The sequence below is a fragment of the Sebastes umbrosus genome, chromosome 9 (assembly GCF_015220745.1).
Source record: "Sebastes umbrosus isolate fSebUmb1 chromosome 9, fSebUmb1.pri, whole genome shotgun sequence".
Classification (NCBI taxonomy): Eukaryota; Metazoa; Chordata; class Actinopteri; order Perciformes; family Sebastidae; genus Sebastes; species Sebastes umbrosus.
This window is the reverse complement of record NC_051277.1, coordinates 18721345-18742815: the sequence shown is the minus strand read 5'-3', so window position 1 is coordinate 18742815 and position 21471 is coordinate 18721345. Positions and strand designations below refer to the sequence as shown.

General features: G+C 41.2%; 1 protein-coding gene across 12 annotated transcripts in view; it reads right to left on the bottom strand.

The window, feature by feature from the left end:
• Positions 1-21471, bottom strand: part of mbnl3 (muscleblind-like splicing regulator 3) — a 33838-nt gene that overhangs the window by 3601 nt on the left and 8766 nt on the right. For 2 of the 12 annotated variants that reach the window (XM_037780593.1, XM_037780596.1), the window contains exons 2-8: positions 18733-19710; positions 8240-8404; positions 6818-7021; positions 6481-6720; positions 5486-5639; positions 1697-1732; positions 81-175 (exon numbers count right to left, since the gene is read on the bottom strand). In XM_037780593.1, the coding sequence (XP_037636521.1) occupies positions 81-175; positions 1697-1732; positions 5486-5639; positions 6481-6720; positions 6818-7021; positions 8240-8404; positions 18733-18906 (1068 nt within the window). In that variant the 5' untranslated portion in view covers positions 18907-19710. Of the gene's footprint in view, positions 1-80; positions 176-1696; positions 1733-5485; positions 5640-6480; positions 6721-6817; positions 7022-8239; positions 8405-18732; positions 19711-19782; positions 20034-20055; positions 20373-21471 lie in introns of those variants that run through there. The other 10 variants (XM_037780597.1, XM_037780598.1, XM_037780595.1 and 7 more) reach the window with 8 other exon arrangements.

Below are 21471 nucleotides of genomic sequence, written 5' to 3'. Positions count from 1 at the left end.
ATCAGGCAGGTGTTTCTTTAATGAAAGACGACTACCAACAGGACTAAAAAATAAAAGAGAACTGAAACGAAAGAGCAAACCTGATTCGAGGCGGCGGATTCAGCGAAAGGAACATTGGTGACTGGGGTCGAAGCCGACGAAACAGTGGAGGTGGCGGCACCGTGCATCATGGGAACTTTTATTCAGGCGTGTCAGACGAAAGACAGAGGACGAGGATGTGGGTGGGGAGGAGGAAGAGGAGGAGGAGGAGGAGGAGGAGGAGGAGGAGGAGGGGAGGGACAGGAATGATATGGTTATCATGGTAAAATGTGTCGAATCAAAAGTCATGGCACAAGTCCAGTGATATTGCCAGGATGAACAAACATCAAGACACATGCAAACGAAATAAGAGATAAAGAAAATTACATTTAATAAATTAGCCAACCAGTTACAAAATAAAATAAAATGCACTGTTTCACCAACAAATGGTAGTTAAACAAACAAGGCAATACACAGTCATACAATCTAATCAGACCGGAGTATCTGATATATTGTATTCAAATGGACAAAGGGGCGAGTGTATGGAGGGAGCAAATGATCCATCAGAGAGAAAAAAGCCTTTCAATAACGCCTCAGTTTTAATGTGACGGTAGTTTATCTTTTCTTAATATCGGTAATTTTGTGAACGTGTCAGATTTAGTGACAGCATCTCACTTTATATTGAACTCATGCTGTGATGAAGGTGCTTTGGACGAAGACAGCACCGATATTTGTATAATTTCACAGTGTGAAGTGTGATTTGCTTTCTAGCAGCATTTTAATTAATATCCAAAACCAGGTAGGTAAAAGAGGTTACCAAAGATAACGGGTAACAATTCCTTTTACAGTTCCTTAATTACCAAGTATATACCCGGTACATACATGGTACATTAGCCGATACCGGATCAGATATCGGGTCGATACTGACTCAAATTGCTGGATCGGATAACGGTGACAATGGGGCCGACCTATTTAAATTAAATTATGTATGTATATACTATATACAGTATATACTGGAATTTTATTTCCTGTTTACGTTTTGACCAATTTTTTGCTGCAGTAAAAAAGTTTACATTTCACTTGTAAGTGAGTTGCTGTTGTACGATTATTATTTTAATAATAAATAAACATTCAATACATTTTATCTATGTATTTATTTGTTACATTTTGTTTTACAAAGTTAGGAAAGCAATGTTTAAGTCAAGCCTGATGTTGCCTTACACATAAAAGAATGATCCCAGTCACTTCCACACAGTGAGGCATACAGCTTATTGTTTATTACATGTCACTCATGGTGCCCTAAAATTAAATTCTGTGACCTTGTGTTTACAACATGGGAAGTCGTGTACACGATATACGTGGCGTTCAAGTGGTTGTAAAGATCACAGCTGCTAAGCAACAGCAATATTAACGTTACTGTCGGCTTCTAGAAACCACAGAGGCTAACAATTTAGCAAGTGGGTAACATAATGCAGGAAATGCAAAGGCATAATGACAGAGGAAAAAGACGAGGCCGTTGGGAATATCAACATTTTCCTCAGTTTCCTCAATATACGACTAAAATTACAATATATTCACTTACTATGCACCGAAAAATGAACTTCCATGGGCTCCGCCATTTCTGACAACGTCAACAAACACGTCAAAACTCGTAAACTTTCAGAAACTTTCCACTTACGAGGTTGTGAATACCACAAGAGGGGGGCGTTCCTAACTGGACCAAACGAAACAAAAATCAGAAAGGTGCTGGACTACAATCGCAGCATAAAACATCCTAGAAACTTAATTTCATTGTGATTTATAACAGCAACAGACACATTTTTTTTTGCCTCCTGAGTTTATACTTTTACTGATAGTGAAATTATTTTCCAAATGAGGTATATTACTATCATGATATCAGCATGCAGAGAAAGACAGAAACACACACAACGTCCTTTTATGATCACAAGATTCATGACTGCAATTAAGATCAGCAACTGACACAGTATCTTCCTTTTCTATGTGTGTGTCCTGATTCTGATAGATCTTGAATATTTCAGAAGTATAGTATATATATATAAATAGAGTATATACTATATATGTTTCGTTAACAACTCTGCACTGGATTATCAAGGATGAGAAGCTCACTGGTCTGGATTCTGTTTAGGTTCACAGATACTGTATTAAATGTCCCGATAGACTTCAATAAACATGTAAAATGAGTATCAGTTTTGTGAATATTTTCATCACACAGCTACAATGAAAACTGGGAAACCCTGTTCTGTTTGTCTCAACTAAGACGTGTTTAGCTTAGTTTGTGGGAGGTTTAGGGGGGCTGGTGCAGACCGGGTCTGGGCAGGGATAACCTACAAGGAGTCCCCTCACCACAGAGTTCTCATAAACCCTACAAGAGATGCATGCACACACACATACACATACCAGACATGCTTGCACAGAGAAACGAATGAAAGACACAAAGCATGACTCGTGAAACAAATGGGACATTAATGTGATTCCAGACAACATGACACATGACAATGGGCTGTAAGCTCCAAAATGAATGTCTATATGGTCCACATTGTCACAATAATCTGTGTTTTCAAAACAGTATCTATTCTTTTGGGGCCAATGTAAGTGCAACATCCCCAGTTTGAGTTCGGCAAGGTCATCCCCCATCTCTCTCTCACCACATTTTCTATTTACTCTAAAAAATCTACTCTACTTTGTCTACTAAAAAACACCACCTGTTCTTTCACAAAATAGGGCAACTATCTTCAAATTAATTACACTGTACAGGTATGAAATAAAACAAATGCATTGAAATCCTGATATACTATGGCGTTGGGAAGTTGTTGGCAGTACTGTTAAACATACATGATTTGTAGGTAATTGGATAAAAATCATTCAATAAGGGCTCTTGTCCACTACCACATAAAGTACTGATCTACAACTCACCTACCAACGTCTCCTGACGGCGTCATGTACAGAACAGAGCCTGTCACATAATACATATATGTATATACAGTATATAAATAAATATATTGTATAGAAACACAAAACAAGAGATGGACGAGAGGGACACAAAAAGAAAACAAGGACAAAGAAAAAGGTGTAATCGGCAATGCACACGCAAAGACGCACAAGACATTGATCAGTATTAGTATGTTGTAGAAGTGGTATATTAAAGCAGCAAGAAATGAAGATAAAACATGGGTATAATAAATGTGCATGAGTACTCGGCATCCTCAGCAGAGAACAGATACAGTATGTGGGTGTTTTTAATAATTTAGGCATGACGTGTCATATCAATAATTCATGTCTGACAGGCTTCAACTGTTTCTTTACAGTTAACATGACATGATACTCACTGGTGTCACTTGTATCATTATGTGCCAAATCTATTTTCATAAACACTACTTTATGAGTTTTTTCACTGCACACATTCAGTTTCATCTGTGGCTGCAAACAATGATTATTTTTTCAATCAATCGATTAATCGCTTAACCTATGACAGGTCAGAAAATAGTAAATTTTGACAGCCAAAGGTGGCAATTCAAAACCCGGATATTGAAGTTACAATTATCGATACATAAAACAGAGAAAAGCCATAAATCCTCACATTTGAGATGCTAAAACCAGCAAATATTTGGTATTTTTGCTTGATAAATGTGTTAAAGCTGCAGTCGGTAATTCCTTTGTGTCCTCCTGTGCTCCTAATGATATCTGCAACATTTCACAGCGTCCGAAGGAAAGTTTGTGACCTGGCCGCCATGTAGAAAACAGTTGTGACAAAACAAAGCACCGCCCACCGGCTGGGGCAAGCTTTCTTATTTTACAGCTAAACAGTACACTACAAGATGTTTCTGAGAACATTTGAGGAGAGAAATAGGCATTACAGTAACAGAATATTGATTCATATTTGATAAGCTCTGCCTAGTTTGACCGTCTGATCGGAGGTCACGTGTTTTGCAAGTTGGGATTGACAGCGTTGGATACTCCTCTGATTGGTTGTTTTTGTTTGGGCGCTGTGAAACCTTGCAAATACTGTTTTAATTAGGAGCTCTAAAAGGACACAGAGGAACCTGATCACCTGTCTCATGCACTACTGTCAGATATAGTGAAAGTTTTATAAAAATAACGTTTTAACATCTCAAAGTTACCGACTGCAGCTTTAAACGAGCAGTTTTAGAATTTGTTGGCAGTGAATTATCTGTCAATCGACTAATCAATTACTGGCTAATTGTTTCAGCAGTAATTTAATCCAATAAACCCGTTTTTCAAATCTAAATTAAACCCTTGAAATCAAGTCCCTCCTGATTGTTAAGTAACAACCAGTTTAATGCAAAAACACATGAAAACCAAAACAATCTCAAAATCATATCATGAGACCTTAAATGTGGTTGAGAGTCGTAGAACTGGTGTTTGCTCTGTCTCACTTTCTTTCTTTCTTTATGCTGCCAGCTGCTACTTTCAGCCAAAACACATGCAACTTTTAAATAGAAGACCGTTCAGGAACCTACAAAGCATGCACCCACCAATCCATGCACAAGCAGTCCCACATAATGGCTTCAATCTGCATACTTGCCAACCTTGAGACCTTTAAAAAACATTTTTATGATAAACTTTCGATTTTACCTTTAACTCCCAGGAAAGAAAACTGAATAATTTGCCCCTCTGGTGTGAACTTGGCATGTGAATCTCTGGCATAAACTAATATTCATCTATTTCTTTCTCTTAGTTCTCTCCATTTCTCTCTCCTTCTCTGACTAACTGAAGGTCCTTTCAGACATAACGGCACAACGCCACCACTGTGCTCTGAAACCCGTTATTTCTAAAGGTTAGCGCCGCGCCACAACGACTTTTCGCTACATCGACCAAACCCAACTTTGGGCGCTGCACGCTGTGGCGAGCGCAGCTTAAACATGAGCTCAAACTTCGCTGTGTCACGAGCATAGACCGCTCTCTTCCCCCGGGAAACTGTAGGGATTATACACACTGTTCAGTTCCAGAAACAGGTTGAAATAACGAAAAGGGAAAAATGTGTGAAAATTTGTCATAAATCGGGAGAAATACGGAAGAATTGTGAGCCCGGGAGGAAACCGGTAGAGGGCGATGAAAATCGTGAGTCTCCCGGGAAAATCGGGTTTGTGAATGTGAATTTGATGTGTGTTGGATTGATTACTGCAACGTAACTTTGTTAATGCCAGAGTGAAGCAAATGCAAGCAACACAACAGATAGTGTAAGGAAGAGAAGCGAGGCGTGATACTGTAGAAGGAGTAAAGGCGAGCAGTTTCACTGTAGAGAAGCCACAGCATGCATAGTGTTGCAACTACACCTGTAACATAAATGTATGTCACAATATAACCTAGTTGCCTAACATAACAACCCTTGTTTTTGTCTGCTTAGAATTAAACTCCATGATTCCAGTTTACCTCCTACATGTATGGTGACTGTATGTGCTGTGTTTCGGTGTGTGCGGAGACTCACCAGTGGGGATGAAGGCTGGCTGCTGGAGATGCATGTTAGCCAGGGCCTGCTGGTAGTGGAACATGCTGGGGTTGAAGACGGCGGCAGCAGCTCCGTTGCTCTTCTCTAAGATCGTCCTCTTTGGTAGCTGTTGCATGGCACCTGGAGGCAGAGCCTGTTAGGAGAAGAGAACTGTTATCCGGGGTTATCTCAGAGTAAACAGACAGTGGGCTCTTTAGACTCAACATCCAGTTGACGTGGATGTTTCTGTTTACCACCACAAGAGGACACTGCAGCATCTCAGACTAGCTGGAGTGATGTAGGACGGCCCAGAGGTCAGGCCAAGAGCAAAATGGGATTGCTATGATTTCATTCACTAATGGGGCCGGTGCTGAAACATCAAACTGCAGTGAGACAACTTTTTACTCATAACAGGGAAATACAATTATAACATGAATACACGCATATACTGTATATATCACATTTTAGGAGCAAGCTGTCATTTCAAAAATGTATTTGTTTTTAATGATCCGGATTAATTGAACATTAAATCAGTGAATAGTAACAGCAACAAATGAATGTATAAACGTTGAATGCATTATGTCTCTAATTCCTTTCACTCTACTATTTTTCATCTTTGTCTTTCTTGTTTTTCTGCATCAGCACTGCAGATTGACCTGATTATGTTACAGCTGCTCTCAATGCTAACTTTAGCCCTTGTAGCTGGGAGTACATGCACAGTAGCAGACATTCATGAAAAAACATAATCCTCAGACTACATTATCAAATTTCAAGCTGGCGGAGGGATACTGTGACACCCTGATCCTTCGTTGCATCAGTAAACAATATCCAAGTAGAGAACAAGAAAATCTTCTACTGTTTCACTGCAGTGTTACGCAGATATGAGTGAATGTGAGTATTGGTTTTCACCTGTGTGTGTTTCAGCATATGATAAAGAAGGGTTTTATGTTTATTTTTGGTAAAAAGAACAAAGAGTTCTCAGTATCTGGACTCACCAAGCCGGCGGACGCTGTGTTGTGACTGGCTTGGTGCTGTGCAGCCTTGATCCTGGCCTGCAGGTGAGCCGGCGGGTGGAAGTACTTGCACTTGTCTCGGCTGCAGCGGCCTTTAATGTAGTCCATGCAGACGATGACGGAGTTTTCGCTGCAGTCCACCATGCCGGCCTCCAGAGGGTGAGCGTAGCGGCAGTCGCTCTCGCCCCGCGTGCAGTTACCGCGCTGGAACTCTCGACAGACCTGGGAGGGACCAGCAGGAGCGATGATCAACATTTACCTTTCATCATACTTTGGCCAAACATAGAAACACAACAACTGCGCACAAGCCGCCGCATACCTCCAGCTTGTCTGTGCGCAAATGTTTTTGTACGGAGGTGCCGTTGCCCATGGCTGCCAGGCCGGTGGGACTCCCAGGGACCAGCATGGGAGTACTGGGCAGCAGCTCAGGCATCAAGCCCATGCCTGGGCCCATGTGGCTCAGATACGGACTGAACGCCATACTGGGGCATGTTGCCAGGGAGGGCGTCATTGGGAATGTTGTCTGAGGGAAAGGAGAGGAGGGCAGACACGAGAGAGACAAAACAAGTTATGGCAGAGCGTTCTCTGGCTTTAGGAGAGGATTTAGTGGTAACATAACCAGTACTGTGGGTTTTTACAGCAATGAGAAAAGATTGTGCATGTCACTTGTCATTAAACAAATTTCCTTTTAAAAAGTTGATAAGACACAGATGCCTCACTGTTGCTGAATAAAACTTCTCTGCATCATTATCTACTGCACGCAAGAGTTTTAACCAAAGATATAACAAAAAATAAAATAAATCAAAACAGATGTGTCACATGGCATTAAATAAATAATCATTTAAAATATTTATTAAAACACCCAATAACACAGACATTTCTGCACATGATTCTCACTGCAAATGGACAAGAAGTCATATTTTATTTTTAAATTATAGACAGAAGAATGCTTTTTTTATTCCCTATTTTATTATATAGAGTGCTGCAGGATGAGTCCTAAAACCTGGAAATGAGTTAGCTTTTTTGCACTTCCAGTTTCCTAGTCCCGATGTTAACGGTTTTTAGAATGGATTTTTAGTTAGATGCCTAAAATAAGGTATGAGGTTAACACAAGCTTAAGAGTTTTTAATGTTTTGTTCTACGACATAAAATACATCCATAAATACCCCACTGGTGAATTTTGAAGCTTTTACGTGTCTTAAAAAGGCCGTTGCTAACAAGTGGTTAAATAAGACTACTAAACATCGTCACGGCGAACACTAGTCCGCCTTTACCTTAGTGATGGCGACATAAAGTCATGTGACCGTGGTGTAGTTTGTTTATAGCCTAACGTTAGCTTTTTACTTCTGGCAATCGCATTCATGCTTCAAAAATCATAAAAGTGGTGTTCATTTGTGAAGATTATCTTACTGATTATCTTACTATTTTCTGTAATAATGCAAAACCCAATGGGAAAATCCCATTGGCTTTGCCAACCAGGAAGTTGTCGATGCTAACTTCCTGGTTTGGCCGACAAAAATATGTCATCACTGCAGCACTCTATTGGAGGACAGGAGTTAGAAGAAATGTACTTGATGCCAGCACCAGCAGAGAGTCAAACATTACTCTATTATTACAGAATAACTGCCACTCTGTTGCTTGCTAAAACACCACTCACAGTGCACAGAGTGCAGTTAGTATTTTCATATATAAATGACAAACACATTGCATTGATTAAAGCGTTTCAGTGTGGGCTGCTCACTATGGGCTGCAGCTGTGCTCCGGGCAGCATGAACTGCATCTGTTGAGCCAACATGGCCGCCGTGGCCTTCTGCTGGATCAGGTTGTTCCTCCCGTTAATCTCCAGCTGGGTTTTCAGGTGCGGCGGTGGGTGCAGGTATTTACAGTTCTCACGGGTGCAGCGCCCCTGAGGAGGAGAGAGGAGGGAGGAGAGGGAGGCGAGTGTGAGAGCTGACAGACGGGGTGACACTGAGAATAATGTGACACTAAATCAATCAGGGCTGTGCCTCGACATGGAGAGCTCACCTTATTGCAGTTTAGCAGAGCACTCATCCATATAATCAAGTACAATTTGTTAAACTAAACATCAAGAATCAAGCGTGTTTACAGAGCAGAACTATGTACGGTAAAGTCTGGTGAAATAAAGCACTAATGAAGCCCCAGAAGGCTGCGTATTGGATAATTCATGAGAAATGTGCAACCACTTTCTAAAAATGTTCATCATTAAAAAGTACGCTGGAATCAACAACAATCTGAGCAAAACACAAATTTAACTGGCCGTCATTTAAAGTTCTTGTTTCTATAAGCAAATTACTTTGAGCCACTGATTGAGTCAAACCGTACTTTTCATTTTATACCGTTAACAAATCATTTTTTAAAGCAACGTGAGATGACAGGTGGAGTATTTGAGCCAGCTTTGGGTTTTTCCACAGAGACACAGCAGCCGTCAGATAAACCTAGCTGACAAGAGATAAAGCTGGAGAGTGAAAACACATGCTCGACTCTCACCGTCCTGGATTCTGTGTCTCTACCTCGTAGTTATCAGTCAATAAATAAGCTACTTTATACAGAGAAATATATATACAGTATATGACAAGTATATGTGACTGAGTGCAGCTCATGCACTTGTTTTATTCAGAGAGTTAAAACGGGATTAGATGGAGAATAGAGGCCGGTAATCTTATTTTTTAAAATTATAATTATGTTTTTTTAGGGCTGTCAATCGATTAAAATAGTTAATCATCCACATCAGCAAATCAATCCACATTTTGTATCTGTTCAAAATGTACCTTAAAGGCAGATTTGTCAAGTATTTAATACTCTTATCAACATGGGAGTGGGAAAACATGCTTACTTTATGCAAATGTATGTATATATGTATTATTGGAAATCAATTAACAACACAAAACAATGACAAATATTGTCCAGAAACCCTCACAGGTACTGCATTTAGCATAAAAAATATGCTGAAATCATAACATGGCCAACTCAAGCCAAACAGGCAACAACAGCTGTCAGTGTGTCAGTGTGCTGACCTTACTATGACTTGCCCAAAACTGAATGTGATTATCATAAAGTGGGCATGTCTGTAAAGGGGAGACTCGTGGGTACCCATAGAACCCATTTTCATTCACATATCTTGAGGTCAGAGGTCAAGGGACCCCTTTGAAAATGGCCATGACAGTTTTTCCTCGCCAAAAATTTGGCATAAATTCGTGGTTATTTAACCTTAAAGGTTTTTCTAGTTTCACATGATATTAGTATCTTCACTCTAGCTTTAATACTGAGCCAGCTACAACCCCCCGTAAGATTGCGTTTGTACTAAAACCTGCATAAAACTGTCAGTGGTGGTGGAAGTATTCAGATCCTTTACTCAAGTGAAAGTAGCAACACCAATCCGATTGTTCTGATGAAGATTGGAAAGCAGCTTGTGCTGATAATCAAACTAAGTCTAACTAATACAGTAAAAATGGTTAATGCGGATATATGTAACACCGGTGGAATTATATCAATATAACAAAAACATACCAGACATATGCACAAAATGTACAGAAACTAGAGGAACGTTGTATTTAGGAGTTGTATGTAGGAGGAGTACAGAGCCCTGGTGGAGAACTTCATAGGGTGGTGTGATAACAATCACCTCCAGCTCAACATTGGAAAGACCAAGGAGCTGATGGTGGACTTCCGGCGGAGCACGAGGCCCCTAACTCCCATCACCATCCGAGGGGAGGAGGTGGAGGTGGTGGACACCTACAAGTTCCTGGGAGTACATATGAACAGTAGACTTGACTGGACTGATAACACCGAGGCCCTCTACAGGAAGGGACAGAGCAAACTGTTCTTCCTGAGGAGGCTCAGGTCTTTTAATGTATGCAATAGGCTGCTGCAGATGTTTTACCAGTCTGTAGTAGCCAGTGTTCTCTTTTTTGCTGTGGCATGTTGGGGGGGTAACATGAACACAAGGGATGCCAACAGACTGAACAGGCTGGTGAGGAAGGCTGGCTCTGTGGTTGGATCTGAGCTGGACGGTCTGGAGGTGGTGGCAGAGGGCAGGATGAGGAGGAAGCTGGACGCTATCCTGGAAAACCCCTTCCACCCCCTCCATGATGAGCTAGTCAAGATGAGGAGCACCTTCAGCCACAGACTCATCCCTCCTCGGCACAACACAAAGCGCCTGGGTCAGTCCTTCATGCTGGTAGCCATCAGGCTCCACAACCAAGGCTGACCCCCATATGACAACTATTAGGACTTTTAAGAAATTTAAACATGCACTATCTGGCGCACTTTACACTCACTTTACACTACACATCCTATATACCACTTTATTGCTGACTGCACATATGTACATATTACATTTATTTATTTATTTATTTATTGTACATACTACATTTATTTATTGACGGACTGTACACACTATGTTCACCCATTCACTCTGTATCTTTTATATCTCTATTATTGTCTTTAGAATTTTTGTATACCTTTACCTCTCCTGTGATTCACTCTGTTTGCTGATGTTTCTGCTTTGACACCTGAATTTCCCTCCGGGGATTAATAAAGGTCCATCTTATCTTATCTTATCTTATTTGGTAATGCAGAAAGATTAAAACATTTGATATTCAGAGGTAAGATATTATAACCACAAAGATTATTTCAAAACAAATCTTACTGGACCCTCTAAGCTTTTTCTGTTGGGCTTATATCCAGAGAAACATAATTATAGTAAAATGACCTCAGCTTGCACTGCTATGTAAAAATATCTACAGACCAAGCACTACTCAATGGATAAGACAGATGTTATCAAGCCTTCCTTTAGAAAGAATAACTTACACATTAAAGGCTAAATAGAAGATAATAGAAAACATATGGAGGCCTTTCATTATTATGTTAAGAATTTAGATTTAACAGATGATGAAGTGGGCAATACAGTTTCCGATCTTGTTGATTTTTTTCTTCTAAATACCCATTATATTTTGCATCTGTTGCAATTAATATACTCCATTTTTTCAGATTTCAAATTATTAATTATTATTGTTTTTCTTTCTTGGTTTAGTGTCAATGCAGCAACTGTATATTGTGTTATATATTATATCAATGTAAAAAAAAATAATTATGTAAAGATATTAATAAAGATATTAAGGAAAAAATCCTGCATTGAAACTTAAGCAAAAGTATATAAGTATTATCAGCACAATATACTTAAAAGTATCAAAAGTAAAAGTACTAGATGCAGAAAAATGGTCTCTGTGAATGTTACACATTTATATATTATATTATTAGATTTGATGTCGGCAGCATTTTACTGTTGTAGCTAAAGATATATAACAATGCAACACATTTTCTAAACTCATCCTATGTTTTATATGTAAAATATGAATAAAGTAAAGTAACTAATAGCTAGAAATGTCAAACAAATGCAATGGAGTAAAAAGTATAAAGTACAAACCTGTACTGAAGTACAGTATTTGAGTACATGTGATTCCACAACTAGTCTTTATATACACTAGGGCTGCACGATTATGGCCAAAATGATAATCACAATTATTTTGGATCAATATTGAGATCATGATTATTTATCACAATTAGTCATTGATTTTAGGACTAAATATTTTATTTGCACTTTCACATTTAAATCTTTGCATCAAAATAAGACTTAAAATAAGGTTCTTCTTCACATGAATTCAGTGCATTTTTGCATTTCATTTTCTTACTCCTCACCTTCAGAAGGTCAGAAGAGGGTTGGCTAACATGAGGTGAACGACAGTTTTTTATGAAGTGTTGTATTTATCTATTGGAACAGTTTGTCCCAATAAAAAGGTATTATTAAAAATTAAACATGTAAATCTAAAAAACTATTCATTAACAAATGAAGCATGTTGGCTGTGCAGACAGTCTGCCGTTGGGCTTCTTTTGTGCATAGTCAAAGCATTTCTATTTGTCTTGTATGCAAAGCTTCATTCATCACATGCAGGCTTAAACAACAACGACAGTTTGTGTGACTGTAACCAAAATCTTACACGTGTTTGAGCAAAGTAAATTCCCTTTATAATATGTATAAATGTACCGGTCATAAAACAAAAATCCCAGAGGTCACACAGCTCATGGTGGAGAACTGCAGTTGTAGTTCCTGATGAGCCTATAACTCCCTAAAATGTCTGTATCTCTGCAACGATTAATCAATTAATCGATTTGATGTCAACTATTAAATTAATCACCAATTATTTTGATAATCGGTTAATCGGTTTGAATCATTTGTTAAGAAAAGAAAAAACGAAATTCTCTGATTCCAGCTCCTTTAATGTGAATATTTTCTGGTTTCTTTACTCCTCTATGACAGTAAACTGAATATCTTTGAGTTGTAGACAAAATAAGACATTTGAAGACGTCATCTTGGGCTTTGGGAAACACTGATCTACATTTTTCACCATTTTCTGACATTTTATAGACCAAACAACTAATCGATTAATTAAGAAAGTAATCGAGAGATTAATCAACAACAAAATAATCATTAGTTGCAGCCCTAATGCAATGTGTAGTGAAACTATGGATCCCAAACAAGTGTTTCAATAACCTACTACTACCGTAGGTTATTATAATTCTGTATTTTAGTCAGCTGAGGCTCCTGATTCAGCAGACCTTTTTCATCAGATGTAATTCTTTATGCTCATTTTTCCACTTGTCATTTTTGGCTTCTTGTCAAACCCTAAATCAGATTTTGAGCCACTTATCTAAAACCAATTCATTTTGCCCCAGAACGTCGTTAAAGCGGTGTCCTTCCTCCCTGCCGGAGTGTGTGGGGAAGGTGAAGATGGTGCTGCAGGAACACTGCAGGTCAACACACACTGCAGTCTCCATTAAACCCCTGGGCCGACAGCAGCTGTCTGGCCCTGCAGATGAGCTGTTCACCCGCTAAACTACCTCCACTGAGCGTCAGCCACATGCAACTGCGTCGTCAAACCACACCCACACCAACCAGCTCTCATTAAGTGAGCGTGAGAGTGCCGCACAACTGGCAACGGAGAATAAAAAACTCCGAAGACAAACTGACGTCATGGTGCAGAGACTCTGACGGTGATGGATGATGTCGCGCTGAGATGAGGACACATAAAAAAAAGGGTTTCAGCAGCAGGAGAGCTATATAGGACAAACTGCAGTGTCTCCTACAGCAGCAGCATCCTGGAGGGATTCACACGACCTCACACACCAGACAAAAAGCATACAAGCAAAACATGTAGCAGCCTGAAAAAATGGTCGGGATGGCACACGATGCTTACACAAACACTCTCGCCTACACTGGAGATGCATGCGAGCGAGCTTTGCGTCAGCGAGCTGTGTGTTTAGGGATGAGTCTGTAATGAGGAGTGAGTCCCAGGAGCCCAGCGAGCCAGCTCAAACTCACAGGGAAAGAAACGTACCTATTAATGAGCCCAATCATGCACTTTATGCATCCTGTGCTCCAAAAAACATTGATAACAAAACCTTTACAAAAGCTATAAAATCTGGGTTAGACAAGGAGGCCAATGAAACGTGGCGTTGAGGGGAGTAATGGGTCAGGAATCTCCCTTTGGTTGCCATGGCAACACACTACACAACACAGAGAAAGCCCCTGTTAGTACAGTAGTGGGCTGTTGATGCATTCAGAGAGAGGAGAGAGATGAGATGTCGATAAAATCAAACGACAAATAAACAGTTCCCATATTAATGAGGGACACGCTTTGTCTTCAGTTAAAGGAGTTTGGGCTCATTCTCTTATGTGACAATGAGCTGAAACAAATAGTCGATTAATTGATTAGTTGATCAACAGAAATTTAGTTTGCAATAGTTCTGATAATGAATTGTTTCACTCTAGGGATGTTGGTCGGTCCAACACTTTGGTTCAGACTGAAATATCTCAGCAACTGTTGGATGGATTAAGATGATTCATTCATTCATGTCCCCCAGAGGATGAATCCTACTGAGTATTCATCTAGCGCCACCATGAGGCTGACATTTTGGGCTTTTAGTGAAATATCTCCACAGCTATTAGATGGATTGCCATGAAATTTGGTTCAGACCACACACTGTATATAAGAAGTGGATGTAGTCACCATGACGTCAGCCATTGGTTTGTGGACTGCTGTTTTGAAGCCTCAAGTTCGGCCGTCGCCATATTGGTTATTTGCGACCAGAAGTGACGTGAGATGGTGGAGCTAAGTACAAACAGATGCTGAATAAGACATTTTTAGGCGACCAAAAAGGTTGTAATTAACTTGCATAAACTGAAAACACACTGTGAAAGGGTTAAAGTTGTAAGACGAAAACACAGACAACTTCCAGACCGGACAACGCTGTGGTAGCAACCTGTCAATCACATGGTAGCCACGCCCTAAAGCATACCCTGCTTTATGGTCTAATTGACTCTAAACGGGACCATGATTTACTAAATGAACATCATGCTGTATTGAAGAAGACTTGAAACTAGCGATTGAGACCATAAACTCATGTTTACAATGTTTACTGAGGTAATAAATCAAGTGAGAAATAGGCTCATTTTCTTAAAGACTTCTATACAATCAGACTTCTTTTTGCAACCAGAGGAGTCGCCTCCTGTTGGCTGTTAGAAAGAATGCAAGTTTAAGGCACTTCAGTATCGGATTCACTTCTCAGACCCGGTGGTTGCTGCCTGGTACAGACATCCATGGTACTCAGTCGATGAACCATAATCAATCCCAGAGCTGCTAGCAACTCATGGAAACATACCAAAAATACGCTGGTTTCAGCCTCTCAAATGAAGAGATTTCCAGTTTTTTGCTCGTCTTACATGATAGCAAACTGAGTATCTTTGGGTTTAGAATGGTTGTTTGGACAAAAACTGCGTTTTAAAGAAGTTGTTGTTAGCATTCTAATCTATTTTCTGTCATGTTAATTTGATTAATCAATAATGAGGATAATTGTTAGTTGCAGTTGTACCATGATGTCATCCAAAAGTGACACTGCTGTTGAATCTGCTGCTGAATCGTTGGGCAGATGTGATGTCCACACTAATCATTTGAGATGACAGCAGCACTCCAGTTAACAAGGTAAAAAGAACTAGGCGGTGAGCTCCCCACCTCCCCCCCTCCCCTGCAGCAGGTTCAGACCGACCAGACGGAGCTAATGGAGGAGCAACAGGGAATGACGGCAGTCGGCTCGGACCGGGCCGGAGATGCCAGATATGGGAGGCACGGTGAGGAGGGAGGCCATTAGCAGATAAATCCATAAAATTAACAAAGAAGGGAGGGGTGGGTGGGGAGCAGGAGGAAGGAGTGATGCTGTAGAGCGGCTCGAGCGAGGTGCTTCTTTGTTTTTTCCAGTCAGTCGACCAAAAACAACGGCTGTCAGCTGAGAATAATCCCGAACAACAATGGGGATAGAAACAGTGCTGTAGAGAGGTGGTTGTTGACATTACTGTGCTGGCACTAAAGCCCCGCTGCAGCTCTTGATAAAGAAAGCCGCTTTGACCTTCAGCTGTCACCAACTTCAGTTCTTTCTCTAACAACGTGACCCCAGGGCTTCAAACAATCGAAAGTGGCCTTTAATGCTTGATCGCTGCCTTTGGTACAAAGCGGTTCGCCTCTTTCTCCCATCAATGCAACCAGTACAGAGCCAGGCTGTTGCTCTGAGCTAAAAACAGCCGTGCCACTCAGGAAGATCAAACTATCCAATGGGTAGGCGCTTCTGTGCTGTTGCTAGGCCCCCCTCTCTGTTTCTCTCCCTCTCCATCTCCCTCCTGCTCGGGAGGACATAACACAGAAAAATGGCTGAATAATAAATTCTAACTCAATAAACGAGGAGACAGCAGCTGCACTCAGACAGCGAGTCCCTTGTCTGGGTCTCACTTTTTCTCTGCATGAAAGCCGGTCGAGCAAAACACACACGCCGGCACAGCGGCAGCATATTCTCGATTTTAGCGTAATCGTCGGTTGATAGTCGGAGCCCTTGTGAGATACAGTAAATCACTTCTCAGACTGTGTGTGAGTGGAGCTGGTGTTGTGGTTCTGTGGGAGAGAGTCAGCTGAAATGAAGCAGCACATCGCTGATGGACCGACTGTCGGCAAAGTGGCTTTACGAGAAATTTCCGTCACGCCCGGACAAAATGGAAACAACAAATTAACTCGATAACCAGAAGACATTCCGCTGACATCGTTATACATATCTACGGTATATGTGTTTATTTTCAGAGAATTATGTGTGAATTGGCCTGGTTTAAATTAGGGATGGGCAATATGAAAATTTATACCATGGCCACTGAAAATCCTCAAATCTGATTGTCTGGAAGGTATGGATTAACTTTTAATAACCAGACACGATAACCGGACATCCACTGTAGGTGTTCGATTAGTATGAAACTGTTGGTAAAGATAGCAACAATGAGGCTTAGCTAAAGAGCTTGGAGCTAGGGTTATTTGTGTAACCGATATTATAAAAAAATTTAATTATATTTTTTAAAAATCATAAAAAAATGAATTAAAAGCATGGTTATAAATAACCTGAAGCGTGCTTTGTTTTATGTTTTATGTATTGTTGTGCTTGTTTTAAAGTATTTCATGTGTTTTGTTATGTACACTATTACTGTTCCTGTTTAAACGTATTTCATGTGTCTATTGTCATTTCATCTGCACAGGGACTGCAGCTAAAACTAGCCAAACTGGCACATTTACAGAAATGTCTATTAATGTGCACTGTTCCTGTAACTTTAAAGTGTATGAATAAATAAAAAACAGCTAAATAGCTGCACAGTGAGAACCATGAACATTTAATTTCAAACGTGTTTGATATTTGTGAGTCTTGACGTCTAACTAGGCTAACGGTAGGAGGAAAGCGAGGACTTCTGAAATAACGTTAGCTATTCTACAGAGGCAATTACATCCATTACAATCACAGAAGGTATAACTAGTCCAATGTTAATACATATGCATCTTATACTTACATATACCATGAGACCAAATGTGTCCACCATCAGAGACTTATATATTCAGCACCATTTGTATTAGGGCTGTAAATCACAATTCACAGTTTCATTACAATACAATATTATATTGATTCGTTGGACAACAATATGTTATTTGCCAATATCACAAAACCTTGCCATGATATGATTTCGATTAGATTCAATTCAGGGGCCTGCGTTCGATATTAGACGATATCATATGTTCATTTACCACAATAAGTTCCATTTATATCAACTCACAAAAAGCAACTAAAATAGGATTTGACCTAGTGCTTGGACGGAAATGGCGAAACGGTTGTGCCATGGGAATTTCAAAATAAAGGCGTATCTTAAAGATGACGTTATGTATCGATGTTTACACTTTGCATCCATGATATGAGATCGTTGATCATTGAATTGATCGTTACAACCCTACTTTATACAGTGGTAACTATCCCTTTAATATACCTGGTTGTATTACATCATTGCAGGCAGTGTTGCAAACAAATGAGCCAGACTGCTTTATGGCTGTCTCCTCCCCCCCCTCTCTTTTTCTGTTTGTTTCTCAACAATATGCTATCGAATAAAGGCAAAAATAACCTTTAAATAAAAAACACCCTGATTTAAAGGGTGTCTGTATAAGCCAAAACCAGTCACATGTAGCTATTTCATCATACGTCTTAAATGTTTTATATAATGATATATATATATATATATATATATATATGTATACAGTACTAGCTATCATAAAATAAGATGTCTATACTGTGCTACCTTTTCATCACTTTAGACTACATGATGACAGGCTAAACTTTTTATTTTCAGCTGGTTCTTCTCAAGATTTTTAAAAGATTGTTCTGCGAGAGACTTTTTTAATTGTTAACAAACTTCTTCACCATAATTCACAATATTAAAAAGGATATATAGATGAAATTAGACAAATTCAGACAAAGATAGCTTTGAACAATCTAAGTGGGGGTGAAAAGCGTGGATCAACTGACCAACTGACATAGTTTGTTCCAGGAAATTGTTTATCTGAGGTGGCTCATCCTGACGCATCTCCTCTCTCGAACAATGTAGTTAGTAGATGACACCCTAAACGATAGTCACACGCATTAAATATATTTATAGCGGAGGTGAGCCACCTCACCTGAAACAAAGACCACAACAGGAAGGTTTGTGTGTGTCTGTGTGTGTTAATATTTTGCAGAACCAAAAGGCAAACTTGACACAGCTCGCAATGCATGTGTCTAAAAAAAACAAGACTGTGTAATGTCTGTTGTTACCTTGAGTGAGTCAAAGCAGGCGATGACTCGGCCGTTCTCCACATGGCAGCTCCGGGAGGGGTGTGCAAACTTGCACTCGGCATCCGACCGCGAGCAGGTGCCTCTCTGAAACTCACGACACACTTCCAGGGTCAGCCATTTGGTGTCCCGTCCCATGGTCATGCTGACAGCCATCAGAGTCGCTCACAAACACTCGAGCAGCGGTGAGGGCAGATGGACGGAAAAACTGTCTGATGAGCGCAATAGTGAGTAATAGTGATGCAAGAAAAAAAAAATCCCCAGCGAAACAGAAACAGAAATATTATCTGTGTTTTCCTTAAGCGCAAATAGGCAGCGAGCCCTTTTGGTTGGTGTATTTTAGGGGATGTTTATTAGTTCTTCCTGGGAAAAGTGGCAGCTGAAGTTTGAGATAGAGGGGGTAGACTGGGAGCAGAGGCCAGCTCTGACTCGAAGGAAAAAAAAGGAAAAAGCTACTCTGAGGACATCACTCTTCATGTGACACTGAGCGTCTGTGCCTTCACCTGAATCGACTGACGCCCGCCGTAAGTCACTGTTACATTCACGTCAACATGGCCAGGGCTGGGGCAGTCACTGTAGTTATGTTTGAACGGCCTGAGAGAGATTTCTGTAGAAGAAAAACAAAAGCAGAACCTTAAAAGGACCTTGCAGTGATGAGACGAGGTGGCGGCTCAGCTCAGGGTACGCGGGGACTGCAGCTCAGCAACGTGGGATGGACGACTCCGTGGCTGTCGGGATAAAATACAGCCTCCATTCAAGGCCAAACGCACACCGAACCCCGTCCTGCTCTCATCCAGCCGCAGCAGACGACCCCTCGCAGTAGGCACTTTGGAGTTCCACTTCCTCCTCTTATTTCAGTCTCTTTCTCATCCCTCCTTCGCCGCTGTCTGTTGTTCTGTTGTCATCCTCCTCACTGACCTCTCTTCTGCATGTCCTTGCTTCTTGTTGTCTCGCTGTGGACTGTAAAAAACAGAGCATTAATTCAAAGCAGCCTGTTGAAGAGAAAAAATCACGTAAATGTGAAGCTGCAACCTCGCGTGGAGCTTGTTTAAAAACGAAGGGTGACGAGGAGGACCACGAGGCGGGAGGCTGGACGGGAAAGAGAATAAAGCGAGGACAAACAAATAGGGGAACAGAGCATACGGGGAGGGAGGGAGGCAGCGATGAACAGGAAAGGGCAAGCTATGTCTTGATTAAGTGATACAAGAGAGAGGGAGAGAGAGGGGATGGAGGGAGATTGCAGGCAGGACAGAGACGTCACTTCAACTCCCCTGAGCTCCACGGAGCAGAAAGTAATTGACTAACTTGAAATGAATCATGCTGCAATACACTGTGAAGCGCTGTGTCCTTGAAGATGTGTGTGGTCGACACTGATGATTCCCAGACAGTTATTAATGTGAAGGGAAGAAGTAGGAAAAGGGAAGAGAGAGGGGGGGGGTTAGTTCTTCACAACTGCAGCTGCTGTGCTCAATGTGAGGCTCCAGCCAATCGGACAGACTTTTGCAGGCGTGCAGAGCACACCGGCGACCAATGACGGGGCAGTTTCCACAGCAGCTCCTCCCTCCACAGAGCCTGTCCTTGTTCCTCCCAGGATTTTTTCACAGTCATGGCTGAGCCACATGCTGATATTCAAACTGTACAACAACTCTCTGACTCCAAACACAGGCGTGGAGGAGGAAGTCTTATTCAAGCCGGTGGACTGATACTGCAGTGTGATGCAAGGAGGGAGAGGATGCATGTAGGGAGCAGACAAACGTGTCCGGACACTAACTGAATACAGATAACAATAAGTGAGGTGGCTCAATAAAGATACACTCAGAGAAGAAACAGCTTCACAAGAGAAGGCAAACTGCATTTTGGTAAAGAGGAAGAGAAGGCTGTCCTGTATGAAACATAGTAGTGCATTAATGCACAAAGTGAATAAACAATAGGCGAGATGCAGGAGAGGAGGAGTACAAAAAATAGGAGGAGGAGCAGATATTATCAGTCCCTGCGTCTGATGGCGGCAGACACAGACGGAGGAACCGACGGGGGGGAGAGTGTGTGTGCATGCAGATAGACAGCCCAGAAGGAGAACACCGCAGTGGAGTGGGAGAAGGAGGGATAACGGGGGGAGGTGGGAGCTGAATTGATACACCCACCTTCAAACACAAGAACAAAGACACATCCCAGCCCAAAAAAAACAGAGAGAGGCAGGAATGAGAGATGAGCAGGTACAGCAACTGCTTTGCTTGCTTAACCATTATGCTTGTCTGTGCCTCCTCCTCCTCCCAGCCTACCTACAGATCGATAGAAACTTTTCTCGGGGGGACAAAACAAGCACTCCTCCTGCAGCTTCGCCTGTCCTGCATTCAGGTCCACATCAGTGTCAAGCGCCCCTTTGCTTACGCACACCCTGACGACGCAGCTCGGCGATATGCAGCCCGCATCATCAAAATGCTCCTCAGCAACACTCCTCGCCTCGCCTCGCTCTCACCACACCAGACACCAAATGGCGCACAGTTGCCATTACGGCCGTTCTTGGAAAAGCTACGCAGCAACGCTGGCTCTCCTCCGCTGCCGTTGTAGTTTATACGCCACCCTGTACCTTTGAATATATAAACAGTAATGACCTTTCACTTGCTGATATATACACTGCAGCTGTGACTCTGCTTTCCAGGAGTTTCACCCTCACCAACTGTTTAACCAAGCCTTCCCTTGTGAGCTTTACCTTTGGCCTCT